General features: G+C 41.8%; 1 protein-coding gene across 3 annotated transcripts; it reads right to left on the bottom strand.

The window, feature by feature from the left end:
* Positions 1-456: 456 nt before the first annotated feature.
* brd7 (bromodomain containing 7) lies at positions 457-19,718 on the bottom strand. Of its 3 annotated transcripts, none has more exons than XM_034077350.1 (17): positions 19,619-19,718; positions 18,080-18,273; positions 17,869-17,956; positions 17,728-17,785; positions 17,492-17,636; positions 17,031-17,141; positions 15,468-15,631; positions 13,479-13,593; positions 13,069-13,144; positions 10,679-10,786; positions 10,244-10,379; positions 9,230-9,341; positions 8,000-8,047; positions 6,911-6,983; positions 3,089-3,232; positions 2,021-2,161; positions 457-615 (listed from the first exon to the last, which is right to left on the bottom strand). In XM_034077350.1, the coding sequence occupies exons 1-17, from the start codon at positions 19,665-19,667 to the stop codon at positions 560-562; spliced, it is 1,818 nt and encodes a 605-aa protein (XP_033933241.1). In that variant the 5' UTR covers positions 19,668-19,718; the 3' UTR covers positions 457-559. The 3 variants fall into 3 exon arrangements, with proteins under 3 accessions (XP_033933241.1, XP_033933255.1, XP_033933247.1); XM_034077364.1 differs by having other exon boundaries at positions 8,000-8,044; XM_034077356.1 differs by having other exon boundaries at positions 9,230-9,338.
* Between the last annotated feature and the right edge of the window lie 234 nt (positions 19,719-19,952).

Raw genomic sequence — 19,952 nt, 5'->3', positions numbered from 1 at the left:
AAACAATGGATACTGTTTGGATCATAGCTCCAATGGGTTTAAAGACGGATGCTCTGTTACTGTGTAATGAGCGTAACATATGTAAAACAGAAACTGGCTGATTGAAATATTAAAATCAATTTCCTTGCTCATTTATTTGGGTTATTCAAAGTAGGACGCTTGAAAAATATCCTGAAGTGACTGTATCAAGACTTTAGCCCTTTATGTGACAGCTTTGAGATCTGCCAGAGAAACAAAGATGTGTACATCGTGTGTTCCGCTGCAGAGGGACACCTGACCCCGCTTGCCGTCAATGTTTTTCTGCCTCCGGCTCAGACTATCACCTGAACTGATGTCCTGTGGCCTTATCGTCTGTAATCGTGGTTACATAATAATAATAATGTATTGGCCTTCATGTGAACAAATGTGACTTTTGTACAGTGACAGAATGTAATAAATGTTTTCCTAAGTCTGCAGTTTGATGCACAAGAGACGAGGTTTATTGAAGGAAATGCATACAAATGTCACACAAAAAGCACCTTTCGTACAAAAACGTAAGAACTGTAAAAGAGGAATTTAATTAAACAGCGATGATTGGAACTGAATCCGTCTCCATTGGTTCGGCCGTCTCCTGCACTGAAAACATAAAAGGTGAAATATATTAGACTCTTGATGAAACGTTATTTTAAATTTACTTCTGCTATTTGAGAATTATTCAGAGTAGGAAGGAGTAGGTGTAGAATTCAGATCCTTATTTCAGGTCAAGTACTAATACCACACTATAAAACAATTATCTGTTACAAGTACTATAAGCCGCAGGTGTTTTAATGTTTAATTACCATATGTAAGGGTTCGTGCACAGAGGGGATTGTCGGGAAAGAGATGGCTGTTTGAGGAAGCTCCCATTTATTAACATTTCAACAAACAAGTTGCATATTTGCATAACGTATTCAAGTGTTACCATTTAGTGCAATAGTAGCTACAGAACATGTACTGTGCAAACTGTACTGTATCACATAGCGTTTCAGACACACACTTTTCTACTTTCAAACGTAAACGGTGCGCTCCCAGCGCACGTACCGGCAGTGATCGACAGCAGTGGTTTTCAACCAGTGGTACCAGTGGATTTCTACGTTTGTTTTCCATAATGAGGGTTTGTGCATGAAAACTTCCTTTGCACAAACTGTCTCGCTCTCGTAATGTCTGTCTGTCTTGCTCTCGTTCTGTCTCTCAGTTCCACTTTTACTTTGGCGCGCTACCTGTCTCACTCTTTTCCGGCCTCCAGCTTTTCCTGCTGGAGTCCGCCGCTTAAAGGTGGCGGACGCGGACCGGCCATAGAGCCCATAGCGTTAAAGGTGGTGGACTGTAACCTGTAAAATCCATAGATTTAGGAGGTTCCCTAGTGGCCGTTAGCTGTACAAATCCATATATAAGCCGCAGGGTCGAAAAATGGGAAAAAGGCGCGGCTTATAGTCCGAAAATTACGGTAAATGTCCTGCATTTAAATGAATAAAAGTGAGCCAGAATCATGTATAAGTGTAAATAGTACTAAATGCCCGCTTTGATTGTTATCCTATTATATATTGAACCATTAGATTCATTTAAGTAGAGCTGCTTTTTAACGAAAGGGATGAATGTGTGTTATGGATGAATCTGCTGATTAATTATCCAATTAGTGGATTGATTGTTTGGGACATATCGTTACAAGCGACCCCTTTTTTTGTCCATTCAAAAGATCACAATTCAAAATGCTTACAAAGTAAATCGACTTGTTAACCGTGTAGTTTAATAAAGTAAAACATATTTTGCAATGAAGGTTTAAAACTAGTGACTAAAGCTGCATGTCAAATTAACTTAACGCAGTAAAAATAACCATATCTCCATCTTCAAGTAGAAATGTTAAGTACATTTACCTCAACGTTATAACAGAGTAAATGCACTTATTCCACCACAGACGACCAGACATGTAGTTCACACTTTGATAAAACAAATACAATACAAGTGTCAAACAGCAGTGATTATGTGCAGAGAGGAGCTGTACCTGTGGTGAGGTCGATGAAGGGCCCGGGGGGGTCCAGAGGGACGGAGATGCCCATGGCCCTCCGGATGCCGTACACACTGCTGACGTCACACGGAGCCACCTGACCCGTCAGCGCCGCCAGGTTCCCCGTCACCTTCTCCGCTGAGAGGAAAGAAAACATTATTTGTTCGGTGCAACAGTATAATAAGGAATGAATGCATCACACGACACTTGCTCACACAACACCCTCAGTGTACCTTTCAGTGTAGTTCAGTGGGATCGCAATTGGTGTTTCGGCCAAGTCACATTCATGTCATTAGATTTGATTAGATTTACTTTATGATTTCTAATTGGGAAATTGTTGGTTGATGTGATTTAATTAACTCTTGTTTTTGTGCAGTATTACTTGGTATCAGATGGATACGTTTGGCTTCATATCTTCCCCATATTTGAAGTATACACTTTGATTGTATGTTCAGATCACAAATTATAGTTAAATGGGAAGTTTCTTTATTCTACGTCAAATCCAAAATCCAAACATTCAACAGTGACAAACCCTTTCCCACAAACACAATTAGGGAATCTTTAAAGAATACATCCCTAGCAATCAGGTCAATGTACTGATATGAATCCTACCACCTTCTAACTGTGACCTCTTTAATAAAAAAGGAACCACATCTGTGTATGGCGGAGTTGGAGGTCTACAGCCTGAGTGAGGGGGAAACAGGGGGGTCAATGGGACCCAAACCATGTTCTGATCAGTGAATATGAACTGCTACCATCTAATGGGAGATTCAATAAAGTCAGACTGAAGCATCCTTTGAAGCATCCTTTGAAGCATCCTTTGTGCTCCAGTCAATCCTCACAGTAAACACAGAGCTGAATCCAGATCAAATGCCCGCTGAAGGCTCTTTGAGCATGTTTTCTCTCAGTGATCGAGCCGTCATGTTCAATGTGTGTTTGTCATGTATTGTGTCTTGATGCGTGTCCATGTTGATGTTACACATGAAGCTGCTGTGATGCAAGTTAAATGTCAGACTTGATCTGACCATTAAAGTGTTATCGGATGGTATTATCGGATGGTGTTACCCAGCTCCAGCTCCTTGGTGGTGGGGGCCAGCAGGCAGATCATGTTGGGCGGCTGCTTGGCGCTCAGACGCTCCCTCTGAGCTTCCTGAAGGTCACGCAGGAGCTTTGTAGTCTCGTCCAGTTTCTCCTGGAAGTGCCGGGCCTCTGAGGGAGAAAGGCGACACACAGTTAGTTAATACTTCCTCTGGGCTCCTCTGATTACCGTGTGGTGAATTCCCCCCTGTGCTACAAAACATCCATTATGTCCTAATCCTCAAATATCTCACGGATACATCAACATCTGAGAGGGCAGAGGGGGGGGGTAGACTTCTGATGGGCTCTTAGGAAGATCTGAGAGGAGACATAATGGCTCAGATAACGGCCGCATGGATGAAACACCATTTACAGTGTAATTATGAATCTCTCTGCTCCTATTGAGACGCAGCCAGGGAATGGGCTGTGTGTGTGTGTGTGTGTGTGTGTGTGTGTGTGTGTGATTAATTCAGTTGTATAGGTTTTCTGAAAAACTGGAAAACGCTACGAGCAATTTGAGTGTGCATATTAATTTCACATCTGGTTCCCACGTGTATCCCCATCCACGTGGGAGGTTTAAACTCATATTCAAGCAAAAGATGATGAGAATATATGAATAGTTTAAGTCAAAGAACAATGGGAAACATTCTCTAAGTCTAAAGCCTGCTTTTCAAATGTGTTTCTGAAGTGAAGTTTAAACAATAAAAGCATTAGTGAAGTCTCTCTTTAGTGTCGGTTTGCAGCACACGATGAGCACACTCAGGAGGACTGGGAAGAACCAACTGAAGTTAAGGTTATTTATGGGAACAGAAATGGGCTCAAGGGGAAACATAATGAGTGTTTTTAGCTAGACTAGCTTGATTGGATTGTTCAATTAAAGCTGATGACGAAAAACAAGATTTGTGAAAGTTAATATAAGACTTACAAACTTTACAATGAGGTTAATTCAATGTGGTAAAAACTAAGGACATACGAGAAACGAGCGCGGTTGAAGCGTGTCGTGCCCGGCCCGTTTTTGGTTGCGTTTCCACTAGGCGTAGTTCCGGTGTAGGGACCATATCGGCACGGCCTACCAGATTAGCACGGGGTCCGTTACGCTTACTAATGACGTCACGTATTGTCTGTACGGCAACCCAAGAGGACATTTTACACGGCCAAATTCGGCAAAGAATATAAAAAAATAACAATGGACAGTGAATGTATGTTAGTGGAACTGTGTCAGGAAAGTGAAGTGAAATGAAGTAATGTTATTGAAGAACTGAAATGCATAAAATTGAAAGTTAATATGCATCATATCCCTCCGAAATATGGTCGTAGACTTTACTGATGATTTAGAATGTATTGAAACTCCAGACTCAACCTAACAGCTTGTGCCTCTTCGGGGGGCGCTAACATTTAAACATAAACTTTATTCTTTACTTTCTCCGTCTTTATGATATCAGATACCGTCATGTTGTTTCCATAGCAACAACAACTTCCTGTCAACAGCTCCTGTTTCACCTGCTTAATACAGTTATCATCACGGCTACTGTGGTCACATCGGGGACTCGGTACATTTACGATAGTTGAGATGTGAAGGGGGTTGTGTTTTTTTGTCTGTGTTCCTGCAGTTTTTTTAACTGTCTGTGTACTGTCTGTGGGAGTTTACGCTGTTGACAGGAAGTTGTTGTCGCTATGGAAACACCAGATACCATTTTGTCGTCGGTCTCCATTGGCCAGCAGCGCGGGTGAGTCATCTAGTGTTTATATATCTATGCCTACACCGGCTAGCGGGTACTTTTTCACAGTTTCTCTGGTCCTCCAAAATCGAGGTTCTTTCCGGGCCGAGTATGCTAAACTAGTGAGAGAATCGCTGGCAACAAAATGAACATATTTGACCGTGATTGTAATTGTAATACACGTTTCAAAATGATGCCGAAGTAACAACATACTGATAGTTAGTAAAAACCAAGAATTAATGCTTTGACAAGTCTGCAGACAGACGGCAGCAAAAAAACTTTTTACATGTGTGTTTTCTGAATGGAGATCAGCTAAGCTAACGCAGTATATGCTCCGACCGTCCACACTCACAACAACGGCCTATACAGACATAAATAAAGCAGCGACTGTATCCTCCATGACACAGACAGTCTGTGGTTTGTACTTGTTTAACTTTTGTCTAGTTTCTGAACAGATATGAGGAGCTGTGAGCTCTGAGTGCTAACAGCTAACAGCTAATGTTGCTTTTGTGGTTCGCATTGAAGATGAAGTCACGGCTCCGCCTACACTGCGTTACTATAGTTACTGCCCCAGCTACTAAAATGTAATGGAAACGAAGCATAAAGTGAGCCGGGCCTACCGAGGCCTAACTATACCGTACTAAGCCGTGCGAGGCCCTGCAGTGGAAATGGGCCATTAATAAAGTCTCAATAAAACGAAACAGCTGGGGAAAGGAACACGACAGCAGATCAAACCCAGAAAATTCATCAAGTTATTTTTCTTTGTTTTTGAGAAGGAGAAAATGTTTAAATGTTTGCTTCCAGCTGCTTTAATGTGAATATGTTCTGGTTTCTTTACTCTTCTAAAGAAAATAAACAGCATATCTATGAGTTGTGGAAAAGACAAGACCTTTGAGAACTGAATCACAGATTTACCCATCAGTTCAGTCAGACAACTCACGTGTTTCTTAATATGTTTATTAGAAGCAGCATAGTTTGAGTTTGGTGTCTAGGCTCGGGCCTCATCACTCCACAGATTTACAAAGAACATTGAGTGATGATTAGATAACTATCCCCCGAGCCTACAGGTGGAAGCTGGGGTGGTGGGGGGGCAGGCGAGCAGCAGCAACGTGAAACACGGCAGCAGGAACATGAACGCAGCAATAGCAAGTGAACACAGCAGCAGCAACACAGCGAGGCAGAGGCAGGAAGACCTGGCAGCTTCAATAGAGCGGCATGTTTAGGAGACTGTGATTGGCTGGTTGTCAGAGGGACGGGGTGCGTCACGTGTTAATGTATCATTGGTGCTCGAGTTGACTGCCTGAACTAGCTCGCCGGCTTCGCCCCATTTATCGGACTTTAAATAGACATGTGTAGCCCAACTTTAAACGCATGGATGGATGTTACAATGGACATTTACAAAATGGAGAGGATAACATAATCTGTCAAACTATTTGTGTCATGACGGAGAAAGTGGACTGATTTACAAACGTATGATTTGACTGTGAAGTCCTGATGATACCCCAATGTTCGTACATTTTTACTGTTTTTATTTTAACGCATTTGGGACAGACAAACTTAAAGGTGGGGTAGGTAAGTTTCAGAAACCGGCTCGAGATACACTTTTTGTTATATTCCATGGAATGCTCTTAACATCCCGATAGCAAAGAATATCTGAAGTGCTTTGACAAAAAATCCATGAACAAATTTCATCTGTGGAAGCCGTGGTACTGTAAAAAGTACGGGCGGCTAAACGGATTGTATTGCCGCCCTGTCTGTCAGCCTTCCATCTCGTGCCCTCATTGGGCGGGCATTGCAGCAGTACTTCAATGACTCGCCAGCAACAGACGGCCACTTCCACCAGTCTGCTGACGTCGCGTTCATGTGTGTTGGAGGAGGTGCTCTGTCAGGAAGTCTGAAGGAAGGGGCGGATTCTTTTCGGCTGTGTACTTTCAACTTTTAGTGCACTCGAGCCGGTTTCTGAAACTTACCTACCCCACCTTTAAGATGTACAATTACTATGTCTTGAAAAAACCACTAATTGTTTGCTGCCAAATGTCAATAAAAAATATATTACAAAAAAAAAAAAAAATAGCCATGTAAGTGTTTTTACCCCCAGAGAGCCGCTCAGCTGTGGGGAGCAGGAAGTCCAGCCGGCTGCAGTCGGGTGCTACGGGATCAGCTTCCTACGAGACATGACGAGGGAGAGACATCATGTTTAGTCAGGTTAGGAAAAGGCATTCCTCACTAGACAACTGACGCTTCAAGGGCAACATCCAGGCCTTTTGAAACCCCTTCAGTCACGCTGCTTCCTCACCCCGATAGAAGGAAACCTAATGAAAAGCTGCAGCAGCAGGCAGGGGATGAGAGGGAGCTGGAGGGCGGCCAAGAGCAGCAAACAGCCGGACAGAGGGGTTTCTGTACGGCTGACGGAGAGAGGGGGGGGTTTCTGTAAGGCTGACCGAGGGGCTTGTGCTTAGGTTTCTTCAGCTGCTCTGAGGAGCGATTCAGCCGCGATGCAGCCAGCGGGCAGAGAAAGAAAACACGGCCTCTCCAGATTCTCCGACAGCGAGCATCACCTTTCAAGGCTTTTATGTCATGTGTGCATAGCTACAGTGTAGATATATCAATGACCATGTCAGCTCACAGGCTCCTCCAACAGAGCAACACAATAAAACAGATCAAATAGTGCAAGTAAATACAATACAGTATAATATAATAGAAACAGTGCAGAATAGTCTATATACAGTAATTGGAATATTGATATATATAAGTTGCAAACAGATGTTCTGGATGTTCTTTCAAACGTTCAGGTGTTTATCATTCTTATGGCCTGTGGGAGGAAACTGTCTGAGTCTGGTGGTCTCAGACCTCATGCTGCGGTCGCGCCTGGGTTTCAGAGGGAAATGTTCTTTCCATGCATGCACAGATCGCCGCTAAAGGCCAGCCCCTGCTATGTTGACACAGCTGGTTGACGTAGCAACCGTCTGCAGAGGCCGTCTTTAATGACAAAACGAAATGAAGTTTCCACACGTGAGGCGAGAACACGCGCTGCAGGATCTGCTCTCGAACATCCCGTCCAGCAGGGAGGGTTTTACGTTACACACAGATATCTCATTGTGAACTGGACGTCTTGTTCCACGTGCAGTGGGACACACAGTGCAGGAGGGGGTATCGCTCAGGGAAGGTTGTAATATCTCACCTTCATGTCAACCGTGTTCTCTGGGGCCTTTGGCGTCTCCTCCACCTGCTGGACAAAACTTATTTAGTCATTCGATTGTCTTAGATTTCTTTCCTTCGCTTTACATTTGGATCAGAGCTGCAACAATTCTATGTATTTCAATAATGGACTATTCTTAACCCTTAGAGGCAAGTGGGTCTTTTTTACCCGGTGAGGTGGTTTTCTTAGAGTATCTTTGTAATTACATTTTTTTATCATTTCATATTCCAGCTATTCCTCAAAAAACATGTTTTGGATATCATGTCATTCACATTTTAAATGTTATACATTTTAAGAAATTGTATTTTTTGTATTTCTGCCCCAAGCTTCCATAAGTGGGTCAAAAATGACCCGCATGCATTTCCTCTGGGATCCTTTGATTCTTATCACCTGTTGCTGTCAGGAATACATTCACTGTGGAACACACAGACGACATCACAAGTGACACCTCTCAGGAAGATTATTTTACACAGCAAGACCTTTCAATATAATAATAATAAATTATATTTTTATAGGGCTTTTTAAGGACTCACAATCGCTTTACAATATAAGGGAAGGTTAGGGTGGGGGGTATAGGATTATCAAACTTGATCAACCGGCATGGATTGATGGGGGGTGGGCTATGAGTAGACAAGAGGAGAAGAGATGAGTTTTTAAAAGGGACTGGAATACTGTGAGGGTCTCAGAATAGCAGAGATCTTTGCATCAATATGTTCAAAACGTTTTTTTTCAAAATGTAAAAAAAATTCTAAAATTAAAATAGTGAAAAATTAAATATAAAATATTTAACAAAAATATAATACAAGTGATTTTTCTTAAACAAAAGGACAAAAATGGCATAAAAACACATTATTCATGCAATAGTGTCAGAAAATGCTGTTTTCAGGCCATCGATGATGAAGATATGCTGCTTTTCTTTGTTTGATATCATATTACATTCAATACCTTTGGGTAAAGCCTTTAAATATCTTTGGGTAAAGCCTTTAAATATTTTTGGGTAAAGCCTTTAAATATCTTTGGGTAAAGCCTTTCAAAAGACATAAGCATGGACTTTGGGAAACTGGGAAGCCATTTTTTTAAATATTATCTGACATTTAATTCACCAACGATGCATCGATTGATCTAGCAAATAATTGGTCGATGAATAGAAATAATTTATACAAATATTTAGCCTTAATTTGGATCAGTTGAGATGTAAGAGCATGAGCTTACTTGATTCCCCTTCAGGGATTTTGAATGCTCTCCGTTGGTCAGCGCATCCAGAAGATTGTCTGCCATTTTGTAAACGTACTCGTCTGATTTGGCCAGGAAGTCTTTCAAACTGCTAAAAACACACAGAGATAACATTTAATGCCATTGTTTTCAGCAAAAGTAGGTGGAAAAGAAAATGAGAATCAATTTCTTGGCCAACAATAATGAGAAGTCGATGTTGACACGGCTGACACTGGCAAAAACTGAACCTCCTGCACACTGTAAGAAAAACAGTCCAATACATAACAATAATAATGGCTTTTTAAAAGAAGAAAAATAATGGATTGTTGAACACTAACATCTGGAGGGTAATAATCCTGGAATGTGTCTGGTGACGTTCAGTAGTAAGTACTTTGCCGTACTTAGTAGTTCCCAGCACTTTTAGTTCCCAGCACTTAGTACCCCCATGGAGCTAAGTACAGATCGCGTTCACACCGGAATAAGTTTCCTGAGGGAAGATTACGCAAAGGAAGCCGCTGACGTCACTTCTTCTTCTTCTGCTGCTTTGGGTTTACTGGCAGGCCGCAAACCACTTCACGGCGTATACTGCCCCCCGAAGTCCCCGGCCGGAAGTCCCCGGAGTAAATCGCCAGAATGCCGACACCTCCTCATCTCCACCGCTCCCATGTTATTTTTTGTGTTGCTATAAGTTATTCTCTCTCCGTTGGAGCGCGGGGCTAATGCTAATAATGCTAATGCCAGCAAATACATGGTAGCTTCCGAGTTTTACGGGGCGTGGTTTGCAATCCGCCCAGCCAATCGGAAATGGGAACTTTTTTCTCCCCAGGAAAGTACCACCTCTCTAGCAGGGACTGAAAAGGGGAGAAAGGTTCTCATGAACCAAGTTCTCTTTTTGGTGTGAACGCAAAACCCCAGGAACTATTGGAACTAAACGGGAAAAGTACTCCGGTGTGAAAGCGCCTAGTGTGAGTGCCACGGAGCTTCAGATTGTTTCGGGGGTCTTGCTGCACGTACCTGTCTGGAATCTGAGGGCCGGTCTCCTCTCCGAACACCGAGCAGATCAGGTCCGAGTCGTCTTTGCTGATGTTGGAGAAGCTGGAGTCGTAGGTCGGAGCATAGGAGGTGTACGGCCCGTAGTTGACGTAGGACACTGGAGAGAGTTTGATATAAGCAGATTAATATGGGTCGGAGGAGAGGGGTCTGATATTAAGTATCTGAATATGGGTATTTTTTTACTGAATATCTGTATATATTATTTTGAAACTTTTAATTGTTGATCTTTGTCATCTATGTTATCTTTTTCTTTATGACAAAGAAGATTATGTTGTAAGTCCTGAAGACTTACTGTCAAAATGCTGCTGTGTCAAAATAATTCCCCACTTGGCATAAGTAAAGTATCTATCTATCTGATATTAGAGATGTGCAGAAACAGCATGAGTAATGAATGACCTGGAGTGATCCTGTTCCTCTTGTCCTCCCTGAAGCCCTGCAGGGAGTTCATGCCGCTCTGCAGCCGGTTGGACATCATGCCCAGCTTCACAGGACAGAACCCAACATCTGGAAACAGGAAGAAACACAATATTTAGCTAACTTTTATTCATTAATTCAAGATCTTGCACACTTAATATTTAGTGGCACATCACACATTCAAACACAAACATTTACAAAGTCTAAACTCTTCACAGAGGAGTGAGCAGATTAATAATTTAGATTGTATGGATGTTTTTAATAAGGTTGCATTCATTATTGAGTTTATGAAGTGACCCTGTAGTTTTAAACATTACTGGTTACGTTCTACGAACAATAAGATTTTAAATATTGCAAAACGTTAGAAAAATATATCAGTCTTTTGATGAATTTGTCTTTATAAGATATTTAAAAACATGCACTATTTAGTAATGAAAAAAGGTATCGATAAAGGACCAAGCAGATAAGGAGTATCAATAAGAGCAGTATCAATACAATCCTAACAATACCCATCCCTACAACTAACCACCTGGAAAAATAGAGAAAATGTCACAAATAACGTTTAAATGTTCAAGGAGACGTCTTGAATTTACGACGGTCCTCGAAAATCCAAAGATATACATTTTACAATCATCAGAAGGGAAAACCAGCAAATACTTGCACATCAAAAGCTTTAAGTCACATGTGTCAAACTCAAGGCCCGGGGGCCAAATCAGGCCCTTGGTGGATTTAATTTCGGTCCGCAGGATAATTTCTAATTAATATTCGTTCTGGCCCGCCGGTATATTGCACCTCCTTCGCACTCTCCAAGAACTTGGAGTTTCAGGCTCTGCACTTTCCCTCCTCACCTCATACCTCAAAGACCGTACCTACAGGGTTACTTGGAGAGGGTCGGAGTCCGATCCTTGTCAATTAACTACAGGGGTCCCTCAGGGCTCTGTTCTTGGTCCCCTCCTCTTCTCCCTGTACACAAACTCGCTCGGATCTGTCATTAGCCCGCATGGTTTTTCATACCACTGCTACGCTGACGACACCCAATTAATTCTGTCCTTTCCCCGCTCAGAGACCCAGGTCGTCGCACGCATCTCTGCTTGTCTAGCTGACATCTCTCAGTGGATATCTGCTCATCACCTCAAGCTCAACCTTGACAAGACTGAACTGCTTTTCCTTCCGGGAAAAGATTGTCCCACTCTTGACCTGACTATCAACATCGGCACCTCTGTTGTTTCCGCGACCCAGACTGCAAGGACTCTGGAGGTGACCCTAGATAACAACCTGTCGTTTACTGAAAACATCGCTGCTACAACCCGCTGCTGCAGATACACGCTTTACAACATCAGGAAGATACGTCCCCAGCTGACCCAGAAAGTGACGCAGGTTCTGGTCCAGACTCTCGTCATCTCACGCCTAGACTACTGCAACTCCCTCCTGGCTGGTCTACCTGCATGTGCCATCCGACCTCTGCAGCTCACCCAGAATGCAGCGGCTCGTCTGGTCTTCAACCTTCCTAAATTCTCCCACACCACGCCGCTCCTCCGCTCCCTCCACTGGCTTCCGGTAACTGCTAGAATCCACTTCAAGACACTGGTACTTGCGTACCATGCTGCGAATGGATCTGGCCCTTCCTACATCCAGGACATGGTTAAACCGTACACCCCAGCACGTGCACTCCGCTCTGCATCAGCCAAACGACTCGCTGCACCCTCGCTGCGAGGGGGACCCAAGTTCCCATCAGCAAAAACACGTGGGTTTTCTATCCTGGCTCCAAGATGGTGGAATGAGCTCCCATTGACATCAGGACAGCAGATAGCTTACACACCTTCCGGCGCAGACTGAAAACTCATCTCTTTCGACTCCACTTCGAGCGATAGAACTATTAACAGAGCACTTATATACTAATAAAGGACTGGCTTATCTAAAGCCAGTTGAGTAGCACTTGAAATGTTTTTGCTCTATGAAACCTGATGTACTTATATGATTCTGTTTTCTTCAAGTTTGTATTTTGTTGGTCGAACGCACTTATTGTAAGTCGCTTTGGATAAAAGCGTCAGCTAAATGCAATGTAATATAATGAGTGTTGTTGGCCTGAGGAGAAATGTAATCATAAGAAATGACTCAAGCTGCAGCTAGAGCCATAAGAAATGAATGCAACTGATTATTTAATGTTTAATTTTGTTTTTATAGGCAATAATTTAAGCTTTGTTAGTTCCAGGTTTAATATGTGCAATAAGTTCATTTCAATACGTTTTGGATTAAAACTAGCCCTCGACTAGTACCCATTTTATTTTTTTGGCCCACTGTGTATTTGAGTTTGACACCCCTGCTTTAAGTTATTGCCTTAAAGGAGTTTTATGGAAGTACATTTGACCTACCTCCTGCTGCCAGATCAGCTGAGTTGAGGACTGCCAGAGTGGTCGAGCCGTCCGTCTTCCGTCTCGCAAACTCCAACTACACAACAAATCAAATACAGGGCTCAATGGCACATCGACACCTATACTAATAGGTATAAGAAATGGCTGCGTTATTGTTGAACATTTGGGATGGACGTTGAGACATTTGTCCCCGTCACTAATTGACCACCATGATAAATAAGTTATGCTCTTTATGTCTAACAAGCTTAAATCCATGTTAGGCTAATAGAAAAGAACAAGTATTATCTCAACCGAGGGCTTTTAAAATAACCTACTTTTCTTATTTCTCATATCATGTATTTGACAAAGGACTTGGAATAATGATATTGGTAATTTTGAGACAAAAAGGGACATTTAAAGCTCTTCCTCACATCGCTCTGCAGCACTCGGCTGGACAGCTTTCCTCCAGACTCCGTGATGACTTTGCGGATTTCCTCCAGTTCTTTCTCTGCCTTTGCCGCTTCGTCCTTGGAGTCCTTTTCCTTTCTGCAAATGAAACAAAAATACAAATTATAAGACACGACACTTGAATGAAAATATTTATTAGGGCTGTCAGTCGATTCAAATATTTAATCGCATGATTGTCCATAGTTAATCGCACATTTTTTATCTGTTCTATTCCTTAGAGGAATATTTTTCAAGTTTTTAATACTCTTCAACATATGAGTGGACAAATATGCTTTATGCTAATGTTTGTTTATTATCATCATCATCATCATCACATAAGCATGAGACTGAAGTTCCCACTGAGGGTCAAAATAATGCGCTGTGAAGTGCAGTCGACACGTTGGATGCGATCCCAATTATCTAACGCAGCACCCCCTTCTGCGAGGCTCCACTAGCACCCCCCCCGCCCCTCCGCGAGCGGCAGGAGCGGGGCTGTCAGTGTCTGTGTGCTTGGCTTAACAACGTCAAGCCTTTGCGCTCTGAAACTACGGGGCAGCCGAGGACTACAATTAAAAGAATTAGTGGCGTTAAAAATGTTTTGCGTTAATGCGTTATTAATAATATAAACTAATATTTATATTTTGTGGCGAAGTATTAAAAGCATGCACACGGCAGCAACATTTCTGCAGGGAGGAAACCTGTGTGGGTGTTTCTTTTCATTAAACCCTGACATTTTGCTTTCCCTCACCAGATAATTGAGTGCTTTGTTCATCTCATTATCTTTTGTTGTAACACAGAAAGAAGATGAAGGAAAAGGCTCCTCGGATGTACCTCTGACAGTGAGTCATAACCAACATAACTCTAGCCGTCTCCAGGTGCCGTTACATCTCTCGGAAACAACAGCACACCCGCTTTGAAAAGACGTCCAGCCTTGAGAGAAAACAAGACCGGGCACGCTGCGAGGCGTTCTTCACATTCTCAGCGGAAACAATGATTCACTTTAGTGTCAGAGGACAACACGCTCTTGCAATTAATGTATTTACTTCACTTTTCCTTTTAAAATCGGATAGTCGCAGGCAAGCTGGAAACTGTAGTTTTGTTTCATATCAGAGAGCTTTCGGCAAATTCCTGATTGATCTCCAACTCACACTGACTTTAAGATAACATGAAATATCAAAATTCTCGGGGGAAGTCAATCAATAGTCATAATTGTTATTTCAGTTATGGGCGTTGAATCTGGGAACCCCTAGTGTAAGAGCAGATATGGTGAAGTGACTTTACTTATAGGGTAACATCTGATTTTGTGTTAAACTGACTTCTGGGGACGACCGTTTTCTATTTGTTCCAGAATATAGCAATAGCGTTGCCGGTCACTTAAACAAAGCAGGCTGCATGTAATCCTTTCAAGCAATGGTGCAACATCAATGTACATCCATTCAAAAAAGCTTGTTGCTGCCACTGATGAAAAACACATTCAAAGCGTCCGACAGCTTTATGGAAAGGATCCTTAACTGACAGCAATGTTTGTTTTTACCCTTCACCTCAGTCTCTTTTCATTGAGATCATGATGAGTGTTCGGTGTGTGGGAGAACAGAAGTTTGGTGCTTATCTAAAAAGGTTCAGTGACATGGCAGAATTTTAAGCTGATTTTAACATGTGGATGTGAGACGACAGAGTAAAACGGAGCAGATCAAGCTGGATGTAAAGAAAGATCTATTATTTCTCTGTTCACTTTTTAAATAAAAATAGAAGCATGTCGCTGGTAAAAAAATAAAAGGACTTCTTATTCAAATAATTTAACATAAACAATGCAAATTTGCCCATAAGAATAACATAGCAGCCTGCTTTACAGCCTAAGCAATATCACCCAATACGGAACCAGTTTTAAAATATTGTTGATCCAAAATACATCCATGTAGGAAAACACCAAAGTACCCTTTCAGGAAGCATGTAAAGTAAGCGGGTTAAAGCACCTGGGGGTCAGGGGTCTCTCGCTGGTGTTGGTGCTCGAGGCCCCCTCTCTGTTCTGGTCCATGTTGGCGCCCCCCCCCTGCTCCTTGGTGGTGCCCGGCTTTTCATCAGAAGGGTCGAGGCCGGACATGAACGTTATGCTCTGCTTCAGACTTTCCAGTCTTTCCTGTTCAAAAGAAAAGTTATCTTTTTACTTAGGAAAACTTCTCAGGAAGGAAAAGAGAATAATTCAAGGAAGAGCCATTGCCTGATAAACCTGTTGGTACTAGTACTACCACCACCATATGTTCAATTTAAATGTATTTCACTAGTTAACTAGTAAACACATTTTGAGCCCCACTAGTTAACTAGTACGGTCAAAAGAGGCGTCAACTACTTAACTAGTGAACCTTTTGCCTTTACAAGTTAACTCGTGAGTGATTCTGGGTGCTACTAGTTAACTAGTGCAGACAAATGTATGCTACTAGTTAACTAGTTCTGCTTCTTTTTTGTAACTACACTGAACAAAAATATAAACGCAACACTTTTGTTTTTGCTCCCATTTTTCATGAGATGAACTCAAAGATCTAAAACATTTTCTATAAACACAAAATAACCATTTCTCTCAAATATTGTTCACAAATCTGAAAGAATCTGTGATAGTGAGCACTTCTCCTTTGCCGAGATAATCCATCCCACCTCACAGGTGTGGTATATCAAGATGCTGATCAGACAGCATGATTATTGCACAGGTGTGCCTTAGGCTGGCCACAATAAAAGGCCACTCTGACCTCTGGCCTTTTACAGAGCTTTTGCAGCGCACTAGTTAACTGGTAAGACCTTTAGCGTCACTAGTACGGTCAGAGTACTAGTTCTTCAAAAAGCTTACAAGTTGGGACGTTGGTGCTACAAGTGCTGCTCCTGACGTCACTAGTGAGGCTTATGTGCTAACAGTCGGACAAAAGTGCCACTAGTTGCTGAAAAGAGTGACTAGTGTAATGTTTTATTTAACTAGTAAAGCAGAGTGCTAAACTAGTTTGACCGTTTATCTAACAAGTGAAATCAAAGAGCCAACTAGTGTAGGCCGCTGCCGTCTGATATCAAGGATATGGAATAAATACTCAAATGGCTTGCCACCACTACTACTCTTTGAGGATATCTGCTGCCCCCATCTGTTGCAGTATAGTAAAAGCAAAGTCATTTAACTTTTTTTCAGTGCATCATTTGAAGTTTAAGGAAATAACGACACTGTTACGCTATGTTAAACTAGTATATTAAATAGTAAAAGATAATGGGAACATTTAGACATGTACAGTTAATAGCATCGAGAAGAGGGAAATATTTTCTTTTTCAAAGGTCTTTCTATCGTTTCTGTTACTCGTTTGGTTTCACAATACACATTCCTACATGCGCTGTACTTGCTACATACTATCCCACAGACATATATTACAGGGATACAAAAAAAAAACTAGACAGCTTGACTCCAATCTCTTAGTGAATACTGACATGAATCACCGACCGAGGACAAAAGAGATGTCAGGGTTCATGTTTTAATCATAATAAATAAAAAGTACAACGTTTCATACCTGGCTCAAGATCTTCATCCCAGAGTGCAACAGTTTCCGAGCTGCTCTGTGGAAAATCGTCTCTGGTTTGTTGTAAATCATGGCGTTTTCACACATAATCTTGAAATCCACCTGCACAACACATCAAAAACATGACAAGAAAACAGCTTTTGTGAGTTTATGTAATCAATATATTGTTGGGAATTTTGTATTTCTTCTTAAATTGTACTTCATGTTTATTACTCTGTGTGCATGTGCTCTCATTTTGACCTTCATCGACATAAGCAACATCTACTTGGTGGCAGTTATTTGTTGTGTGTGTGTGTGTGTGTGTGTGTGTGTGTGTGTGTGTGTGTGTGTGTGTGTGTGTGTGTGTGTGTGTGTGTGTGTGTGTGTGTGTGTGTGTGTGTGTGTGTGTGTGTGTGTGTGTGTTTCTATAATTAGCATTCAGTGATACAACAGTGTGCAATAAAGACAGATACCTTGATTTCATCCAAAGACTGATAGTACTCCTTCTTTACTTTTTCCTTTATTGTACTGAAGTCCATCGGCCGTTTGATAATTATCGAGTAGCCAGGAGCGACGAGGTCCGTCACCGGAAACGAGAAGAATGCACTGGGATCTTTCCTACAGGGAAAAAACACAAACGTACATTCTTTATTTCCTGGAAGTGGGGGCTAATGATTAATAAAATAATCACAAATGATCAATGCTGTACCTTTGGAGCTGCCTGATGAGCTGGTTCAAAGCTTCCTGCAGAGGAGTTTGTTCCTTTTCTGAAGGAAGAATAATAATGACTAATGGAAAGCTCGTCAGGGAAAACATAGACAAACTTTGAACAAGAGGAAATGAGAGATACCTTCTAGTTTATCCAGCTCCGAACGTATAGGAGTTCTGCTCCGTTCATCATCTCCATCTGTTTCCTGTCCTTTCTTCTTCTTTGTCATCTAATATTGTCAAAACATACATTGAATCAAACATGCGTACAATCCATAACAACTCCTTTCAGAGGCTTAACACTGTATACTGTCCCATCTAGATGAGGGGCTTGTGATCTTTGGACGCCTTACCTTTTTCTTTACTTTGGTGTCCTCTGGTGAGCCAAAGCTCTTATCTTTATCCTTCTTCTTTTTCTTCTTCTTGTCTTTGGGTTTTTCAAAGTCGGACGCCGGGTCGTCATAAAAAGTGTCCCGACTCGAGCTACCCGTCGTCACTTCATTCCCAGAGACTTTCAACACCAGCTTCAGTGGTCTCTCTCCGTACTCTGCAGATAAAGTCAACAACACAAGATCTCAGACTGACAGAATCAGTCAAAATGTTTTAATCATATATCAGCTGAACTTTAAAGACAAATGTGTTTATGCAAGGGTATCAAATAATTTCCAGCGTGCCTTTCATTTGTCCATGTATCCTCTGCAGGCTGGCAGGTCAAAGACCAACAGAAAGTTGTATCCCACATGATATAATACTGTTGAGCCCTGTGCCTTCACAAACCATTCTACTGTTTGCATTTCACATATTTATTTATCACAACAATAAGCAGTATTTTATTCTTGTACGTATGTATTGAATTTAACATTCTGTTTTCATGTTATTCTATTTTAAATCGATATAGTTTACTTTGCACTTGCATTAACCTGCACAATGGTCACTTGCAACATTCTCTTGCATTATTTTATGTTTTATTTCTTTTATATATGTATGTTGCATTGTTGAAGGAGCCTGGGATTTAGGATTTTCGTTACCATAAATGGGGCGAAGCCTGCGAGCTAGTTCAGGCATTCATACATAACGCCCCTTGCCACTCTACAACCAACCAAACAGAGTCTCTTAATAAGCCGCTCTATTTAACCTGCCAGATCTCTCTCCATGCATTGCTTGCTGCTGCTATTGCCGCAGCTACCTCTACGTCGCTGCTGCTTGCCTGCCCCACCACCACCCCAGCTTCCACCTGTAGGCTCGGGGGTTAGTTATTTGATCATCACTCATCGTGCTATGTATATCTATGGAGTGATGATGCGTGAGCCTAGTCTCCAAACTCAACTATATGCTGCTTCTAATAAACATGTTAAAGAAATACGTGAGTTGTCTGACTGAACTACACTAGCTACTGTGCATATGATGATAAAACCCATCAATCTTGTCTTAATTATCCCAATGCAGTCTGGAAATGTAAAGCCCACCGCACTCTGTTTTGAAATTGACTTAATAAATACTGATAATATTACCACCCTTGCTTAATTAAGAACAACAAAGCATCATAGAGCTAACTGTAGTTATCTGTTGACAGCTAAGAGATGCTAGGAACAATAGCCGCTAACAGCTAGCTTCCTTCGCAGACATTGTAGTGACGCTGCAGCTACAGCTCACTTTATTTTGTAATCTTAAATCACCTGCTTTGTGTTTATACTCAAAGTGTTGCACATTGAACAAGACACGTGGTAAGTAAACATGTAAATAAGCCTGGTAGCATGTTAGTTAATCAGCTAGCTTAGTGCTAATGATCGAGCTAACAAGCGCGGAATTAGATCTCCCAGTTGATGTATTTAGAAACAAATCAAGAGATGGTAAAAGCAGTAAAATGTTAAAAAGACGTGTGAATTACTTACCTTCATATCCGTGTTTCTCGGACTTGTGCTTTTTGTGCTTCTTGCCCATTGTTTGTATTATGATCACCGGCTGCTTCTCTCTGTGGTGGCGGAAGCTCTGCAGATCGATGAAGATCGGCAGCGCCCCCTGCCGGTGAGGAGGGGAACACTACCCATCGCCGGTAGGGGGCGCTGTAAACTCAGTATTAAACTTCAAGGACAAAGCCCTGCAACACTTTTCCCTCCAGATTGAACCGTCACTCAGTCTGCATTATGAATCATGTAGCCTACTGCAAAGATTGGACACTGAATTGAACATATTTGTAAAGACGTCCTGCTGGTATTTCAATCATAG

This window comes from Pseudochaenichthys georgianus, chromosome 3, assembly GCF_902827115.2.
Source record: "Pseudochaenichthys georgianus chromosome 3, fPseGeo1.2, whole genome shotgun sequence".
NCBI classification, from domain to species: Eukaryota; Metazoa; Chordata; class Actinopteri; order Perciformes; family Channichthyidae; genus Pseudochaenichthys; species Pseudochaenichthys georgianus.
This window is presented reverse-complemented; position numbering and strand designations above follow the sequence as displayed.

What these genes read in the sequence shown, in the direction of transcription:
- brd7 (XM_034077350.1), bottom strand. Translation starts at nt 19,667, where the DNA reads ATGGGCAAGAAGCACAAAAAGCACAAGTCCGAGAAACACGGATATGAA. An exon ending in CTCATCAGGCAGCTCCAAAG is followed by an intron (nt 17,637 to 17,727) that starts GTACAGCATTGA and finishes TTTTCCCTGTAG; the next exon opens with GAAAGATCCCAGTGCATTCT. An exon ending in GGATGAAGATCTTGAGCCAG is followed by an intron (nt 15,632 to 17,030) that starts GTATGAAACGTT and finishes TCTTTTGAACAG; the next exon opens with GAAAGACTGGAAAGTCTGAA.